Source organism: Corvus brachyrhynchos, unplaced genomic scaffold (assembly GCF_000691975.1).
Source record: "Corvus brachyrhynchos isolate BGI_N302 unplaced genomic scaffold, ASM69197v1 scaffold200, whole genome shotgun sequence".
Classification (NCBI taxonomy): Eukaryota; Metazoa; Chordata; class Aves; order Passeriformes; family Corvidae; genus Corvus; species Corvus brachyrhynchos.
This window is the reverse complement of record NW_008236184.1, coordinates 1268942-1288143: the sequence shown is the minus strand read 5'-3', so window position 1 is coordinate 1288143 and position 19202 is coordinate 1268942. Positions and strand designations below refer to the sequence as shown.

Here is a 19202-nt window from a genome sequence, read left to right as displayed (position 1 = left end):
GGAGACGCCAGGAGCAGCGCCCTGGGCTGTAGGGGTCGGGGCTCAGCCCTCATCCCCAGCCCCGCTTCTCCACCTGCCCGGTGGCCGCCCAACTTTCGGATGCGACCCCGCGGTGCCCCCGGCAAAGGCGGCCCCGTACGATTCCCCACAACCCTCGCCCCAGCGTTCCTGGGGCAGCAAGTGGTTGTTGCAGCCCATGCTTTAGGCTCCCCAGAGCAGCGCGGCTGCGGCAGTGCTGGGGCTCTCGGGGCAGAGCACAACACCCGAGTCCCAGGTGCCCAGTACCCGGCTCCGGCCTCGGACCCGAACGGCCCCGCCCCAGCAAGCCGGGCACTCCCTGCCGCGGAGTGAGAACTGGGCTCATACACAGCAAACCAAGATCCCTGCAGTGTGCAGGTGGGGCCCAGCCTGCTTCCCGCAAGCAGTGCTCAGAGTTCAAGGGATATCTGAGCTGGAAGAAGCCTAAACGACGTCTGCCACAAGCAATAAATGCTAGAAGAATGAGACACAAGCTCTGCTCTGAGGCTCCCTGAATCATGCTGATAACCCGAACAGGCCTACCACACCCCACACAGGGACAGGAAATCAAAGCTTCTTCCAGTGCGAGTAATGAAAACTCAATTATAGAATTCCAGGTGTTACACTTGTAACAAAAGCAAAATATAGTTAAAAAGTATTTGCAGATCTTCCGTTGGATCACTGAAACAGCGATTACTGTTTCACCTCAACAGCATGGACCATTTACTGGTCATCGACCTTAAATACTGCAGAAAGCAGCAAGCACTCCCCACCCCAAATACAAGCAGTTTTTCCTGTAACTTCAGCGTGGTTTTCTTAATCCCCTGCAGGTGAATAGACTTACACAGTTCTTTCAGGAATATGCTGTCACACAGTGATTTGATTCTGCAAAGAGATATTTGTCTCTGCTAGAAGTATTTTTTTGTAGGCATAGACAAAGATGGCAGACATGGGGTAAAAAAGTTTTAGGCTTAGCCAGGTCCACAAAAACAGTGGTGGCAAAAGCTGGGAAACACAAAAGAGACAAGAACATGGGCTGAGAGACACTGTAATTGCTGGGATGAAACAAGATCAGCAGTACAAAAAGGGAGAAATATTAGGAAATACTACACTCAAGGAGGCAACAGAGTGGACACGAACTGGTCACTGCAGAAGGTGAAAATAATGTTAATACACCTTTTCTGGTTAAACAAAAGTGACATGAAAGGGAGAGCCATAGGAAAATCATGGAGCAGCATTTTGTCAGAAAATGTCAGTGCCAATATTGCATTAGTTTGACACATTAGCTTTCTTTTTGGCAAGGCCACTGTGGTTATTTCTCTGTGTATTAAGGAACCTGTCTCTCAAAATTAATTCCTGACTATCCCACTTCAACCAGTGTCTGTCACAAACAGTTAAACAGATAATTTCCCCTTACTTTTCAGGTTTCTTAGGAAAAAAAGAAGATCACTGGCAACTTGGAAATGTTATTCACAGATCAAAAATACTTAGAGACCTAGAAGTAACAACCATTCTGTACTGAGTATTCATTAGGGGCTTGAAATAGGGATATGCAGCCAGAGAGCCAATTTGCCTCCTAATGGCTGCACAATCCCTCAGGGACAGTTTTTTTAACCCCCATCTCTTGTCAAACATTCTTAATACAAAAGCAGAAAAGCATAACCACAACATCCTCAGCTGAAGAAAGTGTTTTCAACATATATGTTGGATTTTTGTATACAATCTGCTGAGTCACATATTAATTAATTGAGGAGGAACATAATCATTCTCTTACCGGATGGTCTATTTATCTTTCAGTCTTCTACTGCAGCCTGTTTCAATGACACTACTACTTCCATTTCCTTAGAAATTTGTTATCTTTTTAACAATGCAATACTTCTTAAAATAGAAAGTAGCTCATATACAACCATTAATTTTGGCTAACTACATCTTTATATGAACAGTTTGCAAAAAGTTTGATATCGAGCGAGCTATTATTATAACCAACAGCTTCAGAAATATTGTCTCTAACATCCAACTCAATCATCAGTTAGTCAAACCCAGAATCACACATTGACCTCAGTTCAAAATAGACAGGAGCCTCTCTGAACTTATACAAACTTCAGGGACTGCTGAAGTGATTTCAAAAGAAAAAAGATTGACAATAGGAAAAAAGCCAGTATATTCAGAGTCATGAAGATACAAACATATTCAAACATGTTACAAATTCCTTCAATTGCTCTCTGTATATGTAGGTCAACTGACATCAAAGGCACTTGTCCCAGCTGGGGAATTTAAGTAGTATGAACAACAGAAAACACAGTCACACTTTTGGCAGAAGAGCCAACCCCTAATACCAAAGCCATTCATCCTGCCCATGGAAATATGATATATTCTTTGTACCTTTAAGAAAAACGTCTGCAAAACCAGTGATTTAAGGAAGGCAGCAGTCAGACTGAGCAAATACGAAAGCCTTCTGTTATCTGCCAAACAGGGAAAGGGAATTAATTCATGGGGAAACAGCAGCCAAGTGCCTGTGTCACTTTTTAAAATGAGACCATAAGACTGTATGTCATATAGGTTATTTCTGAAGATTTACCCAGGACTTGGAGGGTTTGTATAGCATGTATCCCAAGGGGTTCTGGTCTGTGATCACTGCTCCTGAGCACTACTGTCAGCTTTAGGCTGGATAAAAGGCTGGGACAAGGACTGCACTTACCTCAAGTCCAGTGTCTCTTGTGTCTATCTCACAGCTATTTACTGGAAGAAACATGCATTAACTAGTAAAGCAGTGCCAAGAAAGGTTTTCAATTTGTTTTCACATTTTTTGATCCTGGCACTCCCTTAAAATACCTGCATAGAAGGTGATATTTTAAATCACCAACAACTCCTTCATCTGCAATTCCCCTGTTTGTGACCTGGGGCTTCCTGCATGCTGACCACAGCAATCAAGAGCACACTTTGCTTGGCTGGGGGTGCACAGAGTCCTGTGGATGGAAAAACAAATATAATTGTGCCAACTTCCCATTCTTCCCTTCTGACTGTTCTCTGTGATTGAGCTTCAGCCTGTAGTCTATGGACATGCTGTAGGTCCTTTTGTTCCATCCTCTCAGTGACATTACCATTGCCAACTCTACCATTCTTTTGTTACTACTTAATATTGTTTGATAGTAATTTTATCTTTTTTTTCCTCCCTCTTTCAGTTCAATATACCATTTTTTTTCCACCTCACCAACATGATTTTTCCTGTCATTATCTTCTTATCATATTACTGGAGGCTTGATGTGCTTAACTTGAATATTCTGTTTAAGTTTCCCTCTGACCCAACTTTATCTTTGCAGTAACATCTTTGCATATGGAGTCACCCCAGCTAATTTTTCTCTCACTTCTGTTTTGCTCCTTCATCTACACAGATCTTGCTCACCTCTTTCAGGATGCTGTCTACAAACAATCAACACTGCATTAACACTAGAGGTATGAAGGCCACAATTCTGTCAATATATATTGCCTAGCTAAACCTGTTGCTTCAATTAAAAACAAAAAAAAAAAAGAGGGGAGGGATCAGGAGAAAGAACTTTCTGGTCTAGGTGTGACTGAGCCTCTATCTAGTGTTGCTCCCTGAATGTGTTGCAAGAGGATAATATAAATTCCATTCTGATAAGCACATGGATCAGGCAGACCTCTGGGTGTTGTTTATGCATCTTGATTATTTATGTCTAATTTGGGAACTGCCATGATACAAATACACAGAGATTTGTTATTAGCTCTCATAGTAATTACAGGTTACAAAGACAGTGAAGTATAACTTAAAAGTTGTACTAGTTGGGTTCCCGGGGTAACAACTTGGCAAGTTATTATGTCTATGGCTACAGAGGAAAGAAGGAAGGACTCCTGCTTAGCACACCCAGACTGTATTAGTAAAATTCTAAACACTGAAAGGGTTGTTCTGCTTGGGGGAAGGGCAGGTTGTGTTTTGGGTTGTTTGGCTTTTTTTTGGGGGGATGGGGGGGTGGTTGAGGGAGTTTACTCTATATTACAGAATTGTAATCCCACATTTTTGAAAAATAGACTAAATACCAGAATACCAATGCCACCTTTTATCTAGTACAATACCAGAGAACCAGACATCTTGTTAGGTGCTCCACCTAACAACCTAAGCCCTCGGATCAATTCTATTCTGTGCACTCTTGTTCCTACACTACCATGCACATTCCCGCACAAATGTTATTCTCCACTCAGAATTTCATTTACTTGAAATAATCCCTTTTAAAGAGCTAGACTTAATCTCTGGAATGATCTTCTGTGTTGGCCAGATCTCTAGTATTTTGTTACGTGTGTGTTTGTTTTACAAATGAAGCATTATAATAGGTAAGATAGCTGGCATTGGCTGGTTCAGTGTGGGAACAGAGAGTGTATGCAGGCATAAGCAGTGTGCTTATGAACAGATCATCCAGGTTAGACACTGGCCCCCTGGGCTGCCTGCCCTGCACTACTGTGGTTTGCTGTGTGATCTTAGACTGTTGCCTTCTGACTAATCAGGCTCCATCTTTTGACTGCTAACTCTTCAGAACAAAGTTTAAGCATTGCATCTGCTAAAGAAAATGGTAAACAACATTAATTACTTCATCAAGATACAAAAATAAATTAGATTCATCAAATTGTTTCCAGTTTATCTTCATCTGTTTCATACAAAGTCTACGTTACAAGACAGGTGATGTAACCTTGTTTAGAGGGTGTATTTTAGCAATCACTGAGACTGACAAAGACATGACAGGCATTCTGCCCTGAAGTTACTTCCCATGCAGAATCTCCAAGTGCCTCATACATAAGAGCCTGACAGCAAATGCTCTTTATAGCTAGCAAAACATCTACCTCTCCACCAGCTGGCTGCATCTTGAAGGTGATTTGTAAAAGTTTCCTTTTATATCCTGATACTGTTTCATCACTGGATTTGCTTCAGCTACTTCTCAACTCTATATGTGAAATAATTGTCAGCTGTTCAGTATCCCTCTTCTGCCACCTCCAAGCATATCTGACTATAACCTTAGCTTGAACTCTAACATATTTTCAACTGGTTTTCTTAGTTTGAACTCTTATTTTCAAATATTTTTTTCCTCACAAGTGTAAGTAACACCATCATCCTCAGCATTTTATCTTTCAATCTCAGTGGAACCTTCCACTCCAAGGCACAAGGAGCTTGCCTCCACAAAGAACCAGATGCTTGAGTGACTTTGGATCCCAAATCAATACAAGAGAGTAACAAAGCAAAATATTAGCTAAGATTATAGTTACAATCAGAAAGGAACTCCTTTAGATATTCACAAAAGCTAATAACAAAAACATGTATTGGGGCACACATACAGCCTTAATAAAGTCTCTATCACATGGCAAAGCCCATGAAGTTTAGGTCACTGTGGTGCAACCCATTGCACTGGCTGTTCACTGTTCAAGGAAAACATGGAATCATCTGTGCTCTGTCAAGATGCTCAGAAGCAAGCAAACCTCTTTATTACTCTCACCTAGCTCACACAGGTAACATGAGCCACCAACTTCAAAGGTGCTGTAGGCTTTTCCTCCTGACTCAATCCAGGCTACTGCACCCTCTTTCCTTCTGTTTGGCATGAGAACTAGAGCAAGCCAGAGAGGTTTGCACATTTAAATGACACAGAGATCCAGCCAGGAATATGCATCATGAACAAATGTAAACCAGCAACTCATACCAGGTGCAGCAAAACCTAGAAAAGTAACTCCTCTAGCATATGTTTCTCATGAGTATTACTTGTATCTGGAGCTCAAATCCATTTCTACCCTCAACTGTGAATCACCAGCAGTTTGGTTTTTCAGTGTGCCCCATGGGAGTAATCATCTAGTGACTAGGAGAGGTCTCCTAGATACACACAAACAAAGAAATGAAACACTTGCCAAATCCCTTGTACTGGTATTGGAGACTTGAATAAATTCCAGAGTCTTTGCACTGAATGAAACAGTGGCAGGATATAGAAACAAACAGTCACTATATGTGTGTAACCATGTTTCAGTGCATTTCCTCAGTCCCTGGGGACTTCCTGATGCCCTGCTTGAGAGCCAGTTGCCTTCTCATGCAAAGATCATGCAGTCTGAGACAAAACGAGGACTGTAAAGCCTGGTCAGATATTAAAGCTTACTTTCTGTTCTTAGATTATCACAAATACCCTCAATCACAGTTAAGGTAATTTGGGTTGGAGAACTGCAATTCCATCTGAATCCAGGTATCATGCTGTCCTTGGTCCTAGAACTAATTCTTCAACTGTTCCTTTAACAGGTTAAAAAGATCAAATCTCAAAACCAAACCCCACTGTGCTGAGTTCAGCTTTCTCAGTAATATCAGCACTATGCTGCTGGTATAAACAGGCTACCAGTATATAGTACAACATTAAGGAGAGATTTTGAACCCATTTAGATCTCACAATGCTTAAAACAATCATGGCTTCCAGCTCTAAAATAATGTTCCCCAGACAGCCACCACACTGGAAAACATTGTAGAAAATATTACCAGTGCACATAGGAGCCCCTGACATCATCCAGAACAGACCAGCATGAATAATCACTGCACAGTTTTTGGCCTGTCTTGCCAAAGGACAGAAACAACTACAAAAGATGGAAGCTGCCAAAAGCCCTCAGGGAATTTTTTCCTAGGAATCGTGTTAAAAGGTTTAATGCAAAACCAAGTCTGTTCTGCTTCATTGTTTCCCATCATTATGTGCTCTTTCCACTTTAGTGACTCATAACACAAACAGTCCCATGGTTTGGATTAGTCTCCTGGCCTCTGCCAAAGTACCCGGGAGGCTGTCACACCTTAAATATGCCCCTAAGAATCCTGGAGAATAATTCTGGAAGTTCCAAGGAACCTAATTAAGCTACTTAAACTTACTCTAAAAATGCTTAAACAACAGGTTCCTAAGGCAAATCTGCAGGCTGGTAACTACATACTGCAAAAATTATCTTCTTGTTGTTTAACATACTGCCACCTCTGAAATGACCCAGGAAAATGTATTTTAAAATCACTTACAGTGAGAAGTTCACTGAAAGAAGTCAACACACAATTTCTACAGCAATCTGGAATGCAGCCAGAAATTTTCACTTAAAATCAACGATTATGTGAAATAGCAGGAAAGGGGTTTTTTTGGTGGCTTGTTTGTTTTAAAGCATATCAACCTTGTTTTAGTACAAAACACAAAATGCAGGATTTTGAGAAAGTTCTTACATGATCTAAACTTCATTACCTATGGATCAGCTTCACTACCTAGGATCAGCTGAGGTACTAGCTAGGCATGAATGATGCCTTGCAAGACAAAGGAATATCAGAGATTTTTAATTGCATAGGACTGATGTTTTTGTTGATCTTACAAGTGGCATCTTACAGCTTTAGAGAAAATTTAAGGCAAAGAAAGTTGACTTCAAATAGCTGTTGACTGGGTGGCTGCTACTAAGAGATTTGTTTCTGCCAGGCATACTATGACTTTTCCAGGTCAGAAGCACAGGTCTGAATTCTAAAACCAGAGCTCTCTTCCTCTAATGAGTAAGAAAAAAATATATTAAAAGCCTACTGTTTTAGCATGAAGGAGTACACATAAAACTTAACATTTTCACATTTGATTTCTGATAAGCCTTCAGTAAACACTTCTACTGGAGCTGGATAACTTTCAGTGCTGTGTCCTGCACACCAGTACCCAGTGCTCACACCAGGCAGACAGAGGAGACAGAACAAAGGGCTGCAGTGCCAACACAACTACAGATCATTTTCAAACAACTTCTCAACACTAAGGTTTATTTTTCCAATGCTTCTACCCTCCAGGAAGTCATTAATACAAGAATGAGCAGCCATCAGTGTGTACAGAATAAATGAGTTCAAAACAGCAGAGGAAAGAGCCCAGCTGGCTGAGCAACAAGGACAGACATGGAGAGCCAGCCAGCCATCATCCTTCCTGTGGAGAGAGAGGCTGGACCAAAGAAAGCCTTTGGGAAGGTTTTGCCAGCATAGAGTTAGAAGCCCAAATTTAAGACACAGCCAGAAACATGCACACACACATACACACACACAGAGGAGCATGGAGCCACAGACATTCTCTAGGCCAAAGAAATGTGTACAATACTTTATCTTCTCAGTCAGACTGTCTGGGCTGGGAGAAAACCTTTAAATGGAAGACAATGTATTTTTTTGGTAACTAGGATGTCATGTGAATTATCTTCCCTGAAGAGTTTTCTGCTTGTTATTAAAACAACCAGCCAAAGAGGTTGGTGACAGGTCTACTGATGCACAAGATGCTTTTTCTCCAGAGACAGCAACAGTGCCAGTACAAAATTCTTTAAGGTTTCTTAACCTCCCTGTGCTGCTTTTGCACTAAACAAGTCACTAATCAATCTCACTGTGCATTCTGCTTAGGTTACTTGCAAACAAGCCAAAGAATTTTAACTGTGATGCAAGTACTTGTTAATTTACAAATGGCTACAAAAGCTGGAAGTAGCATGTGCAGCTTTGCAGTAACTATACCTCCTTTTTATTTCATTACTTCTGCTATAAACAAAGAATATCCAGAGAGCTGCACAAGGTTACTGTCCTCCTGTCAGTCAAGGGAACAGAACTGCAGTTAACTGCATGGTTCTGAAATAAATAGGTTTTGACTGCTGAGGTAGCTTTTAACTACAAGACCTGCTCAGCCACGGGCTTCTGACAGCTTTTTCCTTCCCTCTTTTTTAAGCTCAAATTTAATCCAATCATAAAAATATTTGTTGAAGTGCTCTGTCTGCCTGGCAGCATAGCCCACATTCCTCCTGTTTTTTTATTTTGAATTGTATGTGCAAAGATTTGGTAGGTGGAGCTTTTGAAAGCAGAGCTTTTGAATCAATTGCAGCAGACTTGGCATGGGGTGGCACTCCTGCTGTTCACTCAACTATGGGATAAACAAGTGTTAATCATGAGCAAACTTGAATTTTCAACTTTTTCAAGGTTGCATCATTATTCCAAATTTTGTTTTCAGAGATGAAAATTCTGAACAAATATTCACATTTTATTTATAGATGCTTTAAAACATTTTCTGAAAAATACACCAGAAGCATTGATTTCAATGTGAATTTGACCACACTGACTCTTAACATGGGCACTTCTAAATTTATTTTTAGAAAATCCTTCTGTTTTCCTTTCTATGCTAAAGTGTATCAGAAGAACTGACATAGGAGGAGCAAGAGAACTTCAGTAAGAAAGGCTATGCTGCATCATTCCTTTCAAATCACAGCAGAATGCACTCCAGCAGCAGCTGTGGTAGCAGCAAACCTTAGGGGAGAAAAGAGTAACAGTCACAGCAAGACTTTCTGTTGGATCTGTTTGGGAAAACAATCGAAGTCTCAGGTACACAGATACACCCTCATGTCAGGGGATTAATCTAGAAACATAAAGGTAAATTCCAACTGAGAATATCTGCTGCCAGCAACTGATTCTGTGTCCAGAGGTACAGAATTTGACACGTTCCTTTTCAGTTTCAGGTCTGAAAAAGCACTAGAATGGTCAATACCTTTCTTTTTTTTCACAGTTGATCACCTAGAGGTACTTGTATATGAACCTATGTATAAACTCTGGAAGACCATTTTCAGATCAAAAAAGCCTTTATAAGAAAATGCCCAAACTTTCTGTGTTTGTGCAGAGGATGTGTATTTTAACCCTGTGACCTCCACAGGAACACCTTTAGTACATATTGAATAGACAGGAAAGAGTCTTCATTTGGCATCACTGTATCATCTTTGATACTGTTTTGCTGAGGAATTCAAGAGCTCCCTTTCTACCTAAACATACAAATCTAACTATTCTCACAGTGCTCACACAGTGCAGTGTTAGCAAAGGACTGACTGCATTTAGATAATGTTCTCAGCATCATTAGAGTATCACAGAGTCTCATGTTTGCTGTTTCTCTGAAGGCGTTAGTTCCTAAAAGCCTGAAATTATTCAAGAATTCAGGATTGTCTGGACAAGGCAGTGGTGGGGAATGGACAGGGAGTCCATAGCTCTCATTTCAAGGTAAAATTTCAAAAATACAATTTCAGTTACATGTCCTTGAATGCAAAAGGCTTGAAACACTCAAAAGTATGTCAAGGCTTATTAAAACCTACAACTATTTTAAAACTCTAGATTACCTTTGTTCAAAGAATTCTGATGATATCTGCCATAGTAGAGCTTGCTCCTTTCTTTCTTCCCAAACTGTATTCACTTGGCAGTACCTGAGAAATGAGAGGTTTGTGGTATGTGCTTGTTCTCAAGGCACAGGCAGGTAAGGTGACATTCCTGGCCACTCACGGTGCCATACAATGGAGGAATCTCATGCACAGGTGAAAAACTGTTGAGCGAAGTACCTCTGAGTAAGTTTCAGTGAAACCAAAAAGTATTCATGCATCTTTTGGAACAGCTGGCTCTGTGCACTGCAATGAGAACTAGGCTGTCAAGCTGAAGGAAGCAAAGTGGCTGACTGGATTATACAGCTTTAGTTAACAGTATCAGTATCCTTTTCCTTGTGGCTCCTCTCAACAAGGATACTGACCATTTGGAAAAATAAAGAAAATACTTTTCCTCTATTAGGGCTATCAAAAATATGCAATGCACGCTTGTAAAAACATGCTGCAAATAGTCGGAAGGATGTGGCTGCTCTATTTCATTTCAAGAATCAGAGAAGATGTCACTGGGGTCTAATAGCCCCTCCCTTCCCCACATAGTTATTGCTACCTTATTCTTTTTAATATTGAGTTTAAAGTGAAACTGTTCTTCTAATATTTATTGAAATATTCTAATCACAAACAATAACAAGACTGTTTTCTCTATCACCTCTATTGTTACATGTCAGACAAAGCTGCCATGCTGTCTTGAGGAATAATGGGCTTTCCAGGCTTTTCTTTTCTTCTCTTCTCTCACTGTTAAGCAGAAGAGAGAAGTATCAACACCAAAAAACGCCCTTGAAGGCTGCACTAGGACTGATACTATTTAATAATCATTACACGAAATTATTCTACAAAATTTTTAAATATTGGCAGTATATTGTAGCTACATAAAAACAACAAAAAAATCCCTCAGCAAGATATATCACAATGTCTTCTCAGTCTTAGAGCAAGACGGGGACTAGCTCACCTTATAGACACGGCCACAATTAAGAGCAGCCTTGAGATTATCTACAGAAGACCTTCATAAGGCTCAGAATGGCTTGAACCAGCTTTTTGCCAGTGACAATCTTCCATCTACACTAAGCAGGGTATAATTCAAATGCTTTATGCTTAAACAGACTGTCACCTGGCCACCAAAGGTATTTTCTGGCATTGAGAAGGAAATTTAATTTGGGATAGATAATACAGCAATGTATCTTTGAAAACATTTTAGTGCAATGATTTGGACATACAGGAACAGAATTTGAGCTTGCAAAGAAGGTTTAAGAATCTCTGTAGAAAAATATATTTTAAGAGCAACTAAAAGAAAGGTGAATATACTTTTAGTACAGAGGAGTTTAACCAAGCAATGGCAGTGCTTCTGGGAAGAACTGTACCCACACTTACAGGAAAGGACATTTTATTAAGAAGTAGCTTAGTTATATAACTTCTCAGAGAAGCATCTGAGAACATTACACACGCAGTCAGACTTTGACAGGTGAAGAGACTGAAAATGGTGCAATTTCTACCAACAGAACTAAAAGCAAACTTAAATGCAGGTCAGCACTAAGCATTCTGAAAACTACACGTGAACTGACTTTTATATTCTTTTGGAAACAGGCTGCTATTTAAAACACAGGGCAAACAAATCAGAACCAAAAGAAATACCTCTTCAAATGGCTCAGTAACTGCTACTGAACTTCACAGCATGGAGGTGGGGAGAGTCCCTTGCTGTTGACATCTCCCACCTTCCAGCACCAGAATGGATGACTGGTCACTTGGTCCCAGTTTTCTGTGCTTCCAGCTGCTAGGCGACATTAGAAGAGAAAAAATGCAGCAAATCTTTTCCTAATATATTTTACATAGACAGCTTCTATTGTATTCCAAAGAGTGTTTGCAGTCAGACAGAAAAGGTGAAGAGATTTAGCCAGTCACATATGAGAATGGAAGCAGTTCATCAGTGCATAGTGGAAATGAAGTTTAAAACTCTCATTACTACAGAAATAAAGAAGAGTCAGATTTCACAGCCAATAACCAATTTACTACCATAAAGAACTGATAAAGTTCCACGGATTTACACATATGCCAACCAGTCACCTCAAATGCCAGGTCAGAACGTCACCTCCAGTCCTCCAAAACCAGCTTCAGACTGTCTGAACACAATACAAAGCCATCAATTTCATCTCCTAACAAACACCAGTGAATGGAGAGAACCAGACATCCAACAGTGGTCTCACACAGCCATGTAACACCTTCTCAGAGGCTTTCTTCCATTCCTGGTGAAGCTGTTTGTAGCTCAAAGCTGAATCAGTTGAGCTGGACATGGACAGAGCTTCTCAGGTCCAGCACTGCTCAGTATTTTTACATCAGCTGGATAATGTAATGGAATCAGTTTTCCCTGAGTTTGCAGTTGACACCAAATGTGGAGAAGAGGGAGGCAGAGGGGACATATGAACCACTACTCAGAGAGAATTGGACAGCCTGCATGACCAGGCCAAAAAGAATTGCAGGAGCCTTAGCAGAGGTAAGTCCTGCAATAATGCCAAGCAGCAGCAGCCCAGGCTGCTCCATTACAGTTCTATAATTAGTACACTCTCATTAGTAATATAGTGGTGTACAGTAACAGGCATAGAGAGAGATGAACAAATAGACAATACATTTCTGCCACATGACACCACATTGGGAAACCAAATTCCATACAAGTCCGGCAAAAAGTTTTATATATACAAACTGAAAACTGCCTTGAATCCCCCAGACAGAGTCAGTTATCTGGCAAAAATGACTCACAGCTAAAATATTCCTATTATGAGAAGTCACTAAGGGCATTTAGGATTTTAAATCAGAACTATTTGTAAATTGCAAACACAAGTTCAGCTCGTCAATAGCTTATTACTGCAGATACAACAAGCAGTGGTCCAAAAACAGAATAAAGTGAGTAACTGAATAAATATACCTTAACAGTTGGAAAAAACCCACATCAGAAAATGCTTTGTATTTCACAGAGAACAATTTTTAATATACATTCATTATTGAAGCCCGCTTTCAAAAAAATCCATACCTTCAGGATTTTTTAACGAGTATACTCCAGTAAACAATTTTAAAATTTATTTTTACCCTCATGACATTAAAACACATCCTATCAAGTCCCAGTGAGAACAAGAATGCTTGATCAGATGTATACTTGGTAACTTCCTCTGTCCAAACAAAAGACTTGAAGAACACCTTTAAGACCTCTACTTTTTTTTGATAGCAGTTTAAACATGCAAAAAAGCAGCTCTTCTGTTATTACTTTACTTGTTTAGCTGTACTTGTAAGTATCCTAATGCAAATCTATGGCCCTTACTATTCAAATAAACACAGCTTTTGTCCTTCATTTGTTACACCATTCTAAAAAGAAAAATATGTTTTTGTAAGTCATTTAAAAGCTGGTAGACACCACACGTCAAAAAAAGACAAACAATTAAATCCAAGTTGTTCCCCTTATAGACAATGCAGAAAATAAAATGTACATTTAAAATATGTGAGAACAAAAATGCGTAGTGAACCTGGAAAAACTGGGAAAACTGGAAAGTTATTTTTCTTGTTACGTGGTATCAGAGGTTGCCGTCAGCCACTTCTTCACTCTTCAAGATGCAGTTTTTCTATAAATATCACCAGACCAACAAAAGATACTCTTTTCCCCATAACCAGCCAAGTGGCTGCAGCCACATCCTTTTTTTGTCTGACTGAATTTGAGATTTTCACTTGAAACATGTACCCTGAGAAACGAAAGGGTTAAAGGTTTAGAGAATGCTTCAGCTATTGGAGCCATTTCCTCTGCCAGCTTGTTCTGGCTCCTCTGAAGCTGCAAGAAACCTCAGATTTTTTGTTTCCTCTTCTTCTCCAGGCTTATTCCTACTTCAGTTGCGTTTTGTTGAATTTAGCTTTCCACTTTTTCTTCACTTTTCTTTGCTTGCAGAAATTCTTCCTCAGCTTCTTTGGAGCCACACCTTCATTTCTAACAGGCTTAGCTGGCTTGCTTTTTGTTTCCATAGCTACTGGCTTTCCCTCATGGGGTGTGTCCGATTGTCCTTTCACCCCAGCCATCTACACACATATGGTGAAAGAATTAAAAAAACCCAAAAAAACAACCAGTCAGAAAATCGAACTAGAATTACCAGAATTAATAATCTTCAATCTGCATTGAGCACAAACATATACAACTACATTCAGACAAATGCCTTCTAATTCACATCATTTCAAACAGACCCACAGGCCACATCTGGACTGGCACAGCTGGTCTTCCAGTCACCAGTGAGAAGTGACCAATCCTGCTTCTTTCCTGCCTACGTGCCTGCACTTCCTTCTGGCAGCAACCAAAGTGCACAAGGTAATTAGGAACAGATGCACAACAATTTTGCCCTCATATGAAGTCAGGCTGTGGCTAAAACATACAATTCAACCTAAAAACTATCTCACAGTGCTGGGCTTTTACACAAATGAGTAAGTCTCTGCTAAGAAAAATAATGCTTGAAAATTTTCTTACTTCTAAAGGGCCATATTACCTCAAAAATAATAGACTTGAGAGCAGGATCTTTGGAAAATTTCCCAAGCATGATAGGCATCACTTATTCACCAACATAAATTACAAAGCAGGATGGATTCCCCAAAAAATTCTGACCCCCGAAGATGACAGATAAACTACACAGCTATACCCCAAGGGACTGAAATAGATTACTCCTAAACTGCTAATCTGCTTTTCCATCAAGTGAGATACTGACCTTCTGTTTCCACCCTTCCTGGGGTGCAGGTGGAAAGGTGCATGGAACTCTTCCATGACTTATGTGGTAGGGCAAAGGGAGGCTGGGATCTAGGGGTACCCATGGGACCGAGAGAGTGGCAGGCACAGCAGGCAGATCACAGTGAGCTTTGTGCAAGTTATAGGATGATCTCGTGGTCTTGTCAAGAGAACTCTTGTAAATTGCAACTGATGAATCTCCTCCAGCATGAGTCAATAAATAAGAGCCCTCCTCCAAACTAAAATGAGAAAAGTTCAAAATAAAAAATATTATTTTAATGTTTTTTGGTCTTTTAAAAATCTGATCAGAACAGTTAATATGTTCTTAATGCAATTAGATGTTTAGTCCCTGTTTCATAAAAAGACTGTGCACAAGAAAGCGTTAAACTGTATTGAGAAATACACACTAATTAATGCGTTTATAATGTATTCATAATGTACTAATTTATCAACAATGTACACACTGTCATCATATTCAACTAAACATGTAAGTATACACTGAAAACCATCCATGTTGGCCAAACTATATTTCCTTAACCAGCACCTTACGAACAACAATGCCCATGTGGACACAGACACACAGAACAGACAAGCTTTCAACACACACAGGATTAAACAGGTTTTCAGGAAGATAAGGTCAACCAATCAAAAATTTTAGTCACAAATCATGAAGCTACAGAAATTATGAAGAGCAGGAAACTCCTCCATAATTTGAATGAAGAGGCTTCACACTCAGTGCAAGAAACCCGCTTCACAAAAAAATTAAGACACTTGCAGTCTGAAAGCCTCGAAGTAGCTACATAAAGAAGCAGGAGAAAGGCTGCAATGTTGTACAGAGAAAGACAGGCTGCTATAAGTCAAGGCGAGCAGAAGTGAACACAAACAGGGTTATTTCTACAAATTAAGCAAAAAAGACTAACAAAACCCAAATGCCCAAACTCTATATGTCAGCCTACATACATAACATTACACCTCACTCCTGTGAACTGTTTACTCAGCTCCTAAGAGTCCAGTTTCCTTTCTTGAAAAACCGGTTCCAAAACCCCAAGTTCTTATTCTTTTGCATCATTTATGCAAGCCCTGCAATGCCAAGCACATTTTACACAGTACTGTATTATACTATGATAGACCTAAGAGAACCTGTAAAGTATTCCATGTACATGACGAAATAAAAATCAGAGTAGACAAGCATTCTACAGAAGAAACAGGATGAACTGGGCAATGTGGCAAACAAATACAACGAACAAGAATTGAGCACTTACTCAGACACCTTCTTCAAAATATGATGAAGTATATTCAATGAATTTGCAGGCCTGTGAAAGAAAAAAATAGTAGAAGTAGTAACTTGCAATGCTTGTTAGGGTTTGAAATTCATTGCTGAAAAAACTTACTAAAAATACTCACTTAATCAATCCAAGCTTTTCTCTTAAAGTTTCTGGAGAAATCTTTTCTAGCATAATAAGCTTTGATGTAAAAGCATCAATATGTCCTGAGAAAAGAAATACAATTAATACACTAAAAAGAAAACCAAACAAATCCAAGAGCTTAATTTGCAGATCTAATGCCTTTTTAAAAGGATACAAAACTTTGCTCTTTTGGCATAGAACTGTGAAAAGTATTTATCAATGTTGCACCATAACACAGAGTAAAATGTGCAGCTGCTTTAAGTACAGACATCTGTACCTGGACTGTCTTTCTAAACCAGGAGATGCCTGACCCCAGCAAACCTTACATCTTGGGTGATGTGTGGGATACAGAACCTTATTTTGCCATTGCCTTAATCTCCTTAGTTAGTTTGTATCTTCACAAGTTCATTCGACCCTTATCACTTTGCTTCCTTACTGGACAGATCCTGAAAGCTGATCTTTTACAACAAATCTACTTTTGAGTTTAATATACTTGCTTTTCTATTCTGATGTATTGCATGACTTTCTGAGGATTCTGACCTTTGTCTCTTGATTTTTTCCACCCTCCCTCACCTGAGAAACTACAATTTACAGCTCAGGCCTTGATCATGGCAAGGTGTTAAAGACTATTTGTCTTGGACTCTGTCAGAAGCAACAATTCAAAGCTCTCCTCATCACATTTTTAAAATAAAGGCTGTCAAGGACAGTTTAGCCCGCATTTCACTTGATGAGCAGTACAGATCACCAGCACAGCTTGGATATGGATTTGATGACTGTACCTTGCCTTCTGGTTCTTTCTCGTGCTGATGTTTTCCCCAAAATCTATTCTATTTCAGCTCCCACAAGCAGGATGAGGAAAAGGCAGCATAATAAAACACAGCCTACTCAGCGGAATTCACTGTCTTACTACAAATCTGCTCTCTTAAGAAGTGTAAATGCTTCAATTGCACAGTTAAAACTGCTAAACCAGAGCATTTCACATTCCAAGCTATCCATTACTAACAGTTTATGTGTTGTGTAAAAAGACTAAGTAATAACTCTCACTTTAACAAATTAAAAAAGATGCAGCAGGACAACTTCTTTAAACACTGTACATTTGTCACTTTTCTTGATATCAGTACTTTGTGCAAGACTAAGCAGCTAAATTTCATATTCTGCATTGCTGACTACAAAAAGAGGCTTGAAGTCATTATTAAAAATATAATTTAAATAAAATCTGTTTGAGGTCTGTATTCCTCATCAGCCCCTCCTCAAATCAGAGACTTCCCTACTTTTAAACTCACTGACAACATAACTGGGAAAAAAAAAATAATCACAAAATATCTATGAACTACTTCCACCTAATTTATATAATTATATCTTAGAGTTGAGAAGTGACTGATTGAAAATACTTGACATGTAGTAAGTTACCCATACACTAAGTACTTTTTTCCAACCCATTTTTCAAATAATCTTAATTTAAAGGCCAATATTATTCCATTCATATGAAGGTAAGATATTCTTGCAGAAAGTTTTGCTTAGGCACTTAATGCAAATAAGTGAATAATGGTCAGGGCAAAATGCTCCCATTAATCAGCAAAGCTTATCTCTACTTTATTTACTGCTTATATCAAGTACAAGTGCCTTATTTGGGAAGCTTGTCACAGAAATTACTGCCTTTGCAGATGCAGGATTTCCTATCTGAGTAGCAAGGTGACTTAAATCAACAACCAAGCCAGGTGCTTTGCTAGCAAGAGGAAGATGTTTGTTTGATGATAGTGTCTCTGCTTTTGTGCAAATCATCAGTACCTGCTTTGAGAACATCCTAAATAAAAAATTCAACTTCATCTCCCCTCTGCAGTTGCTGCAGGAGGCCATGGTTACACATCTGTTTTCTGTCTCAACCCCTGAGCTGGCAGTGCTGCTGAGTCACGGCTGAGCTGAGATCCTCCCTCTATCACACACACCACCACCAGACAATTACAGGGGAAAGACCAAGGTCCAAAGAACTTCTAATCCATACTCATTTGGCAATATGAAGATGGTTGAGACAGTGAATGAAGCTTTTTCAATAGCCAAAAACACCTATGCAATTTAACACTGAAGTCTGCTACATGCTCAAAACTTCAAAATTAGAGGCTTAACTGAGCAAGAATGCAAGCTGTAGTACTGTGTTAGTAATCATAGTTTTCAAACCATGTTGTTCCATACTTCCACACTCATACTGTGGGGTAAATTTATAAAGAGCAGTAAGTCTACGGCTTCACAAAGTGTTTGATTTAAAAAATTATTTTATTATAGAGCACAGCATTTCACTTAAAATAATTCAAATTACAGCATGATCTCAGAAGCTCTCTGCCTCTCTCCTTACACTGAACACATCATTGCAATAGTCTCACTATCAGGTATCAGATTAGTGACAGGGAATGAGAGATTCACCCCTTTTTAAGTTGCTCGTAACACAAGGATATCATCACCCTCCGAGAACTGTCCCTGGAGTTTCAGGACAAAGCTCTCTACTGCAAAGAGCCCTCTGAGTAAATCTGGACACTTGCAATATTGCATTTTTCACAGCTCCCTTTGACACACAAACTGAAAGGCAGAATTTCACAGCTACCTTGCAATATATCAAGAGCAGAAAGCCTCCCCAAGTAGAATATGGTAACAGTTTCCTATTAAAGGCTATGGTAGATGCTTTTTCTTAGAATGGGTATTTACTTCCACGTATTTTTTTTACCTACCTCTCTAAGAAACTGCACAGCAGTATCAACAATCTGCCCCGCAGGCTGGGAGTACCCATTTACTGTGCAGGACAGTGACAACCCACAGAATCCTGTGCCTCCTCAGAGCCCACGAAAGGAGAACTCCTGTGCACCCCAGGGCTT

At 39.7% G+C, this 19202-nt stretch overlaps 1 protein-coding gene across 2 annotated transcripts in view; it reads right to left on the bottom strand.

The window, feature by feature from the left end:
• Positions 1 to 11562: 11562 nt before the first annotated feature.
• Positions 11563 to 19202, bottom strand: part of ICE2 (interactor of little elongation complex ELL subunit 2) — a 23945-nt gene continuing 16305 nt past the window's right edge. For both annotated transcript variants that reach the window (XM_008636899.2, XM_017737428.1), the window contains 4 exons: positions 16337 to 16421; positions 16195 to 16245; positions 14916 to 15171; positions 11563 to 14241 (listed from right to left, as the gene is read on the bottom strand). In XM_008636899.2, coding sequence (XP_008635121.1) covers positions 14050 to 14241; positions 14916 to 15171; positions 16195 to 16245; positions 16337 to 16421 — 584 coding nt within the window. In that variant the 3' untranslated portion in view covers positions 11563 to 14049. The remainder of the gene's footprint in view (positions 14242 to 14915; positions 15172 to 16194; positions 16246 to 16336; positions 16422 to 19202) is intronic.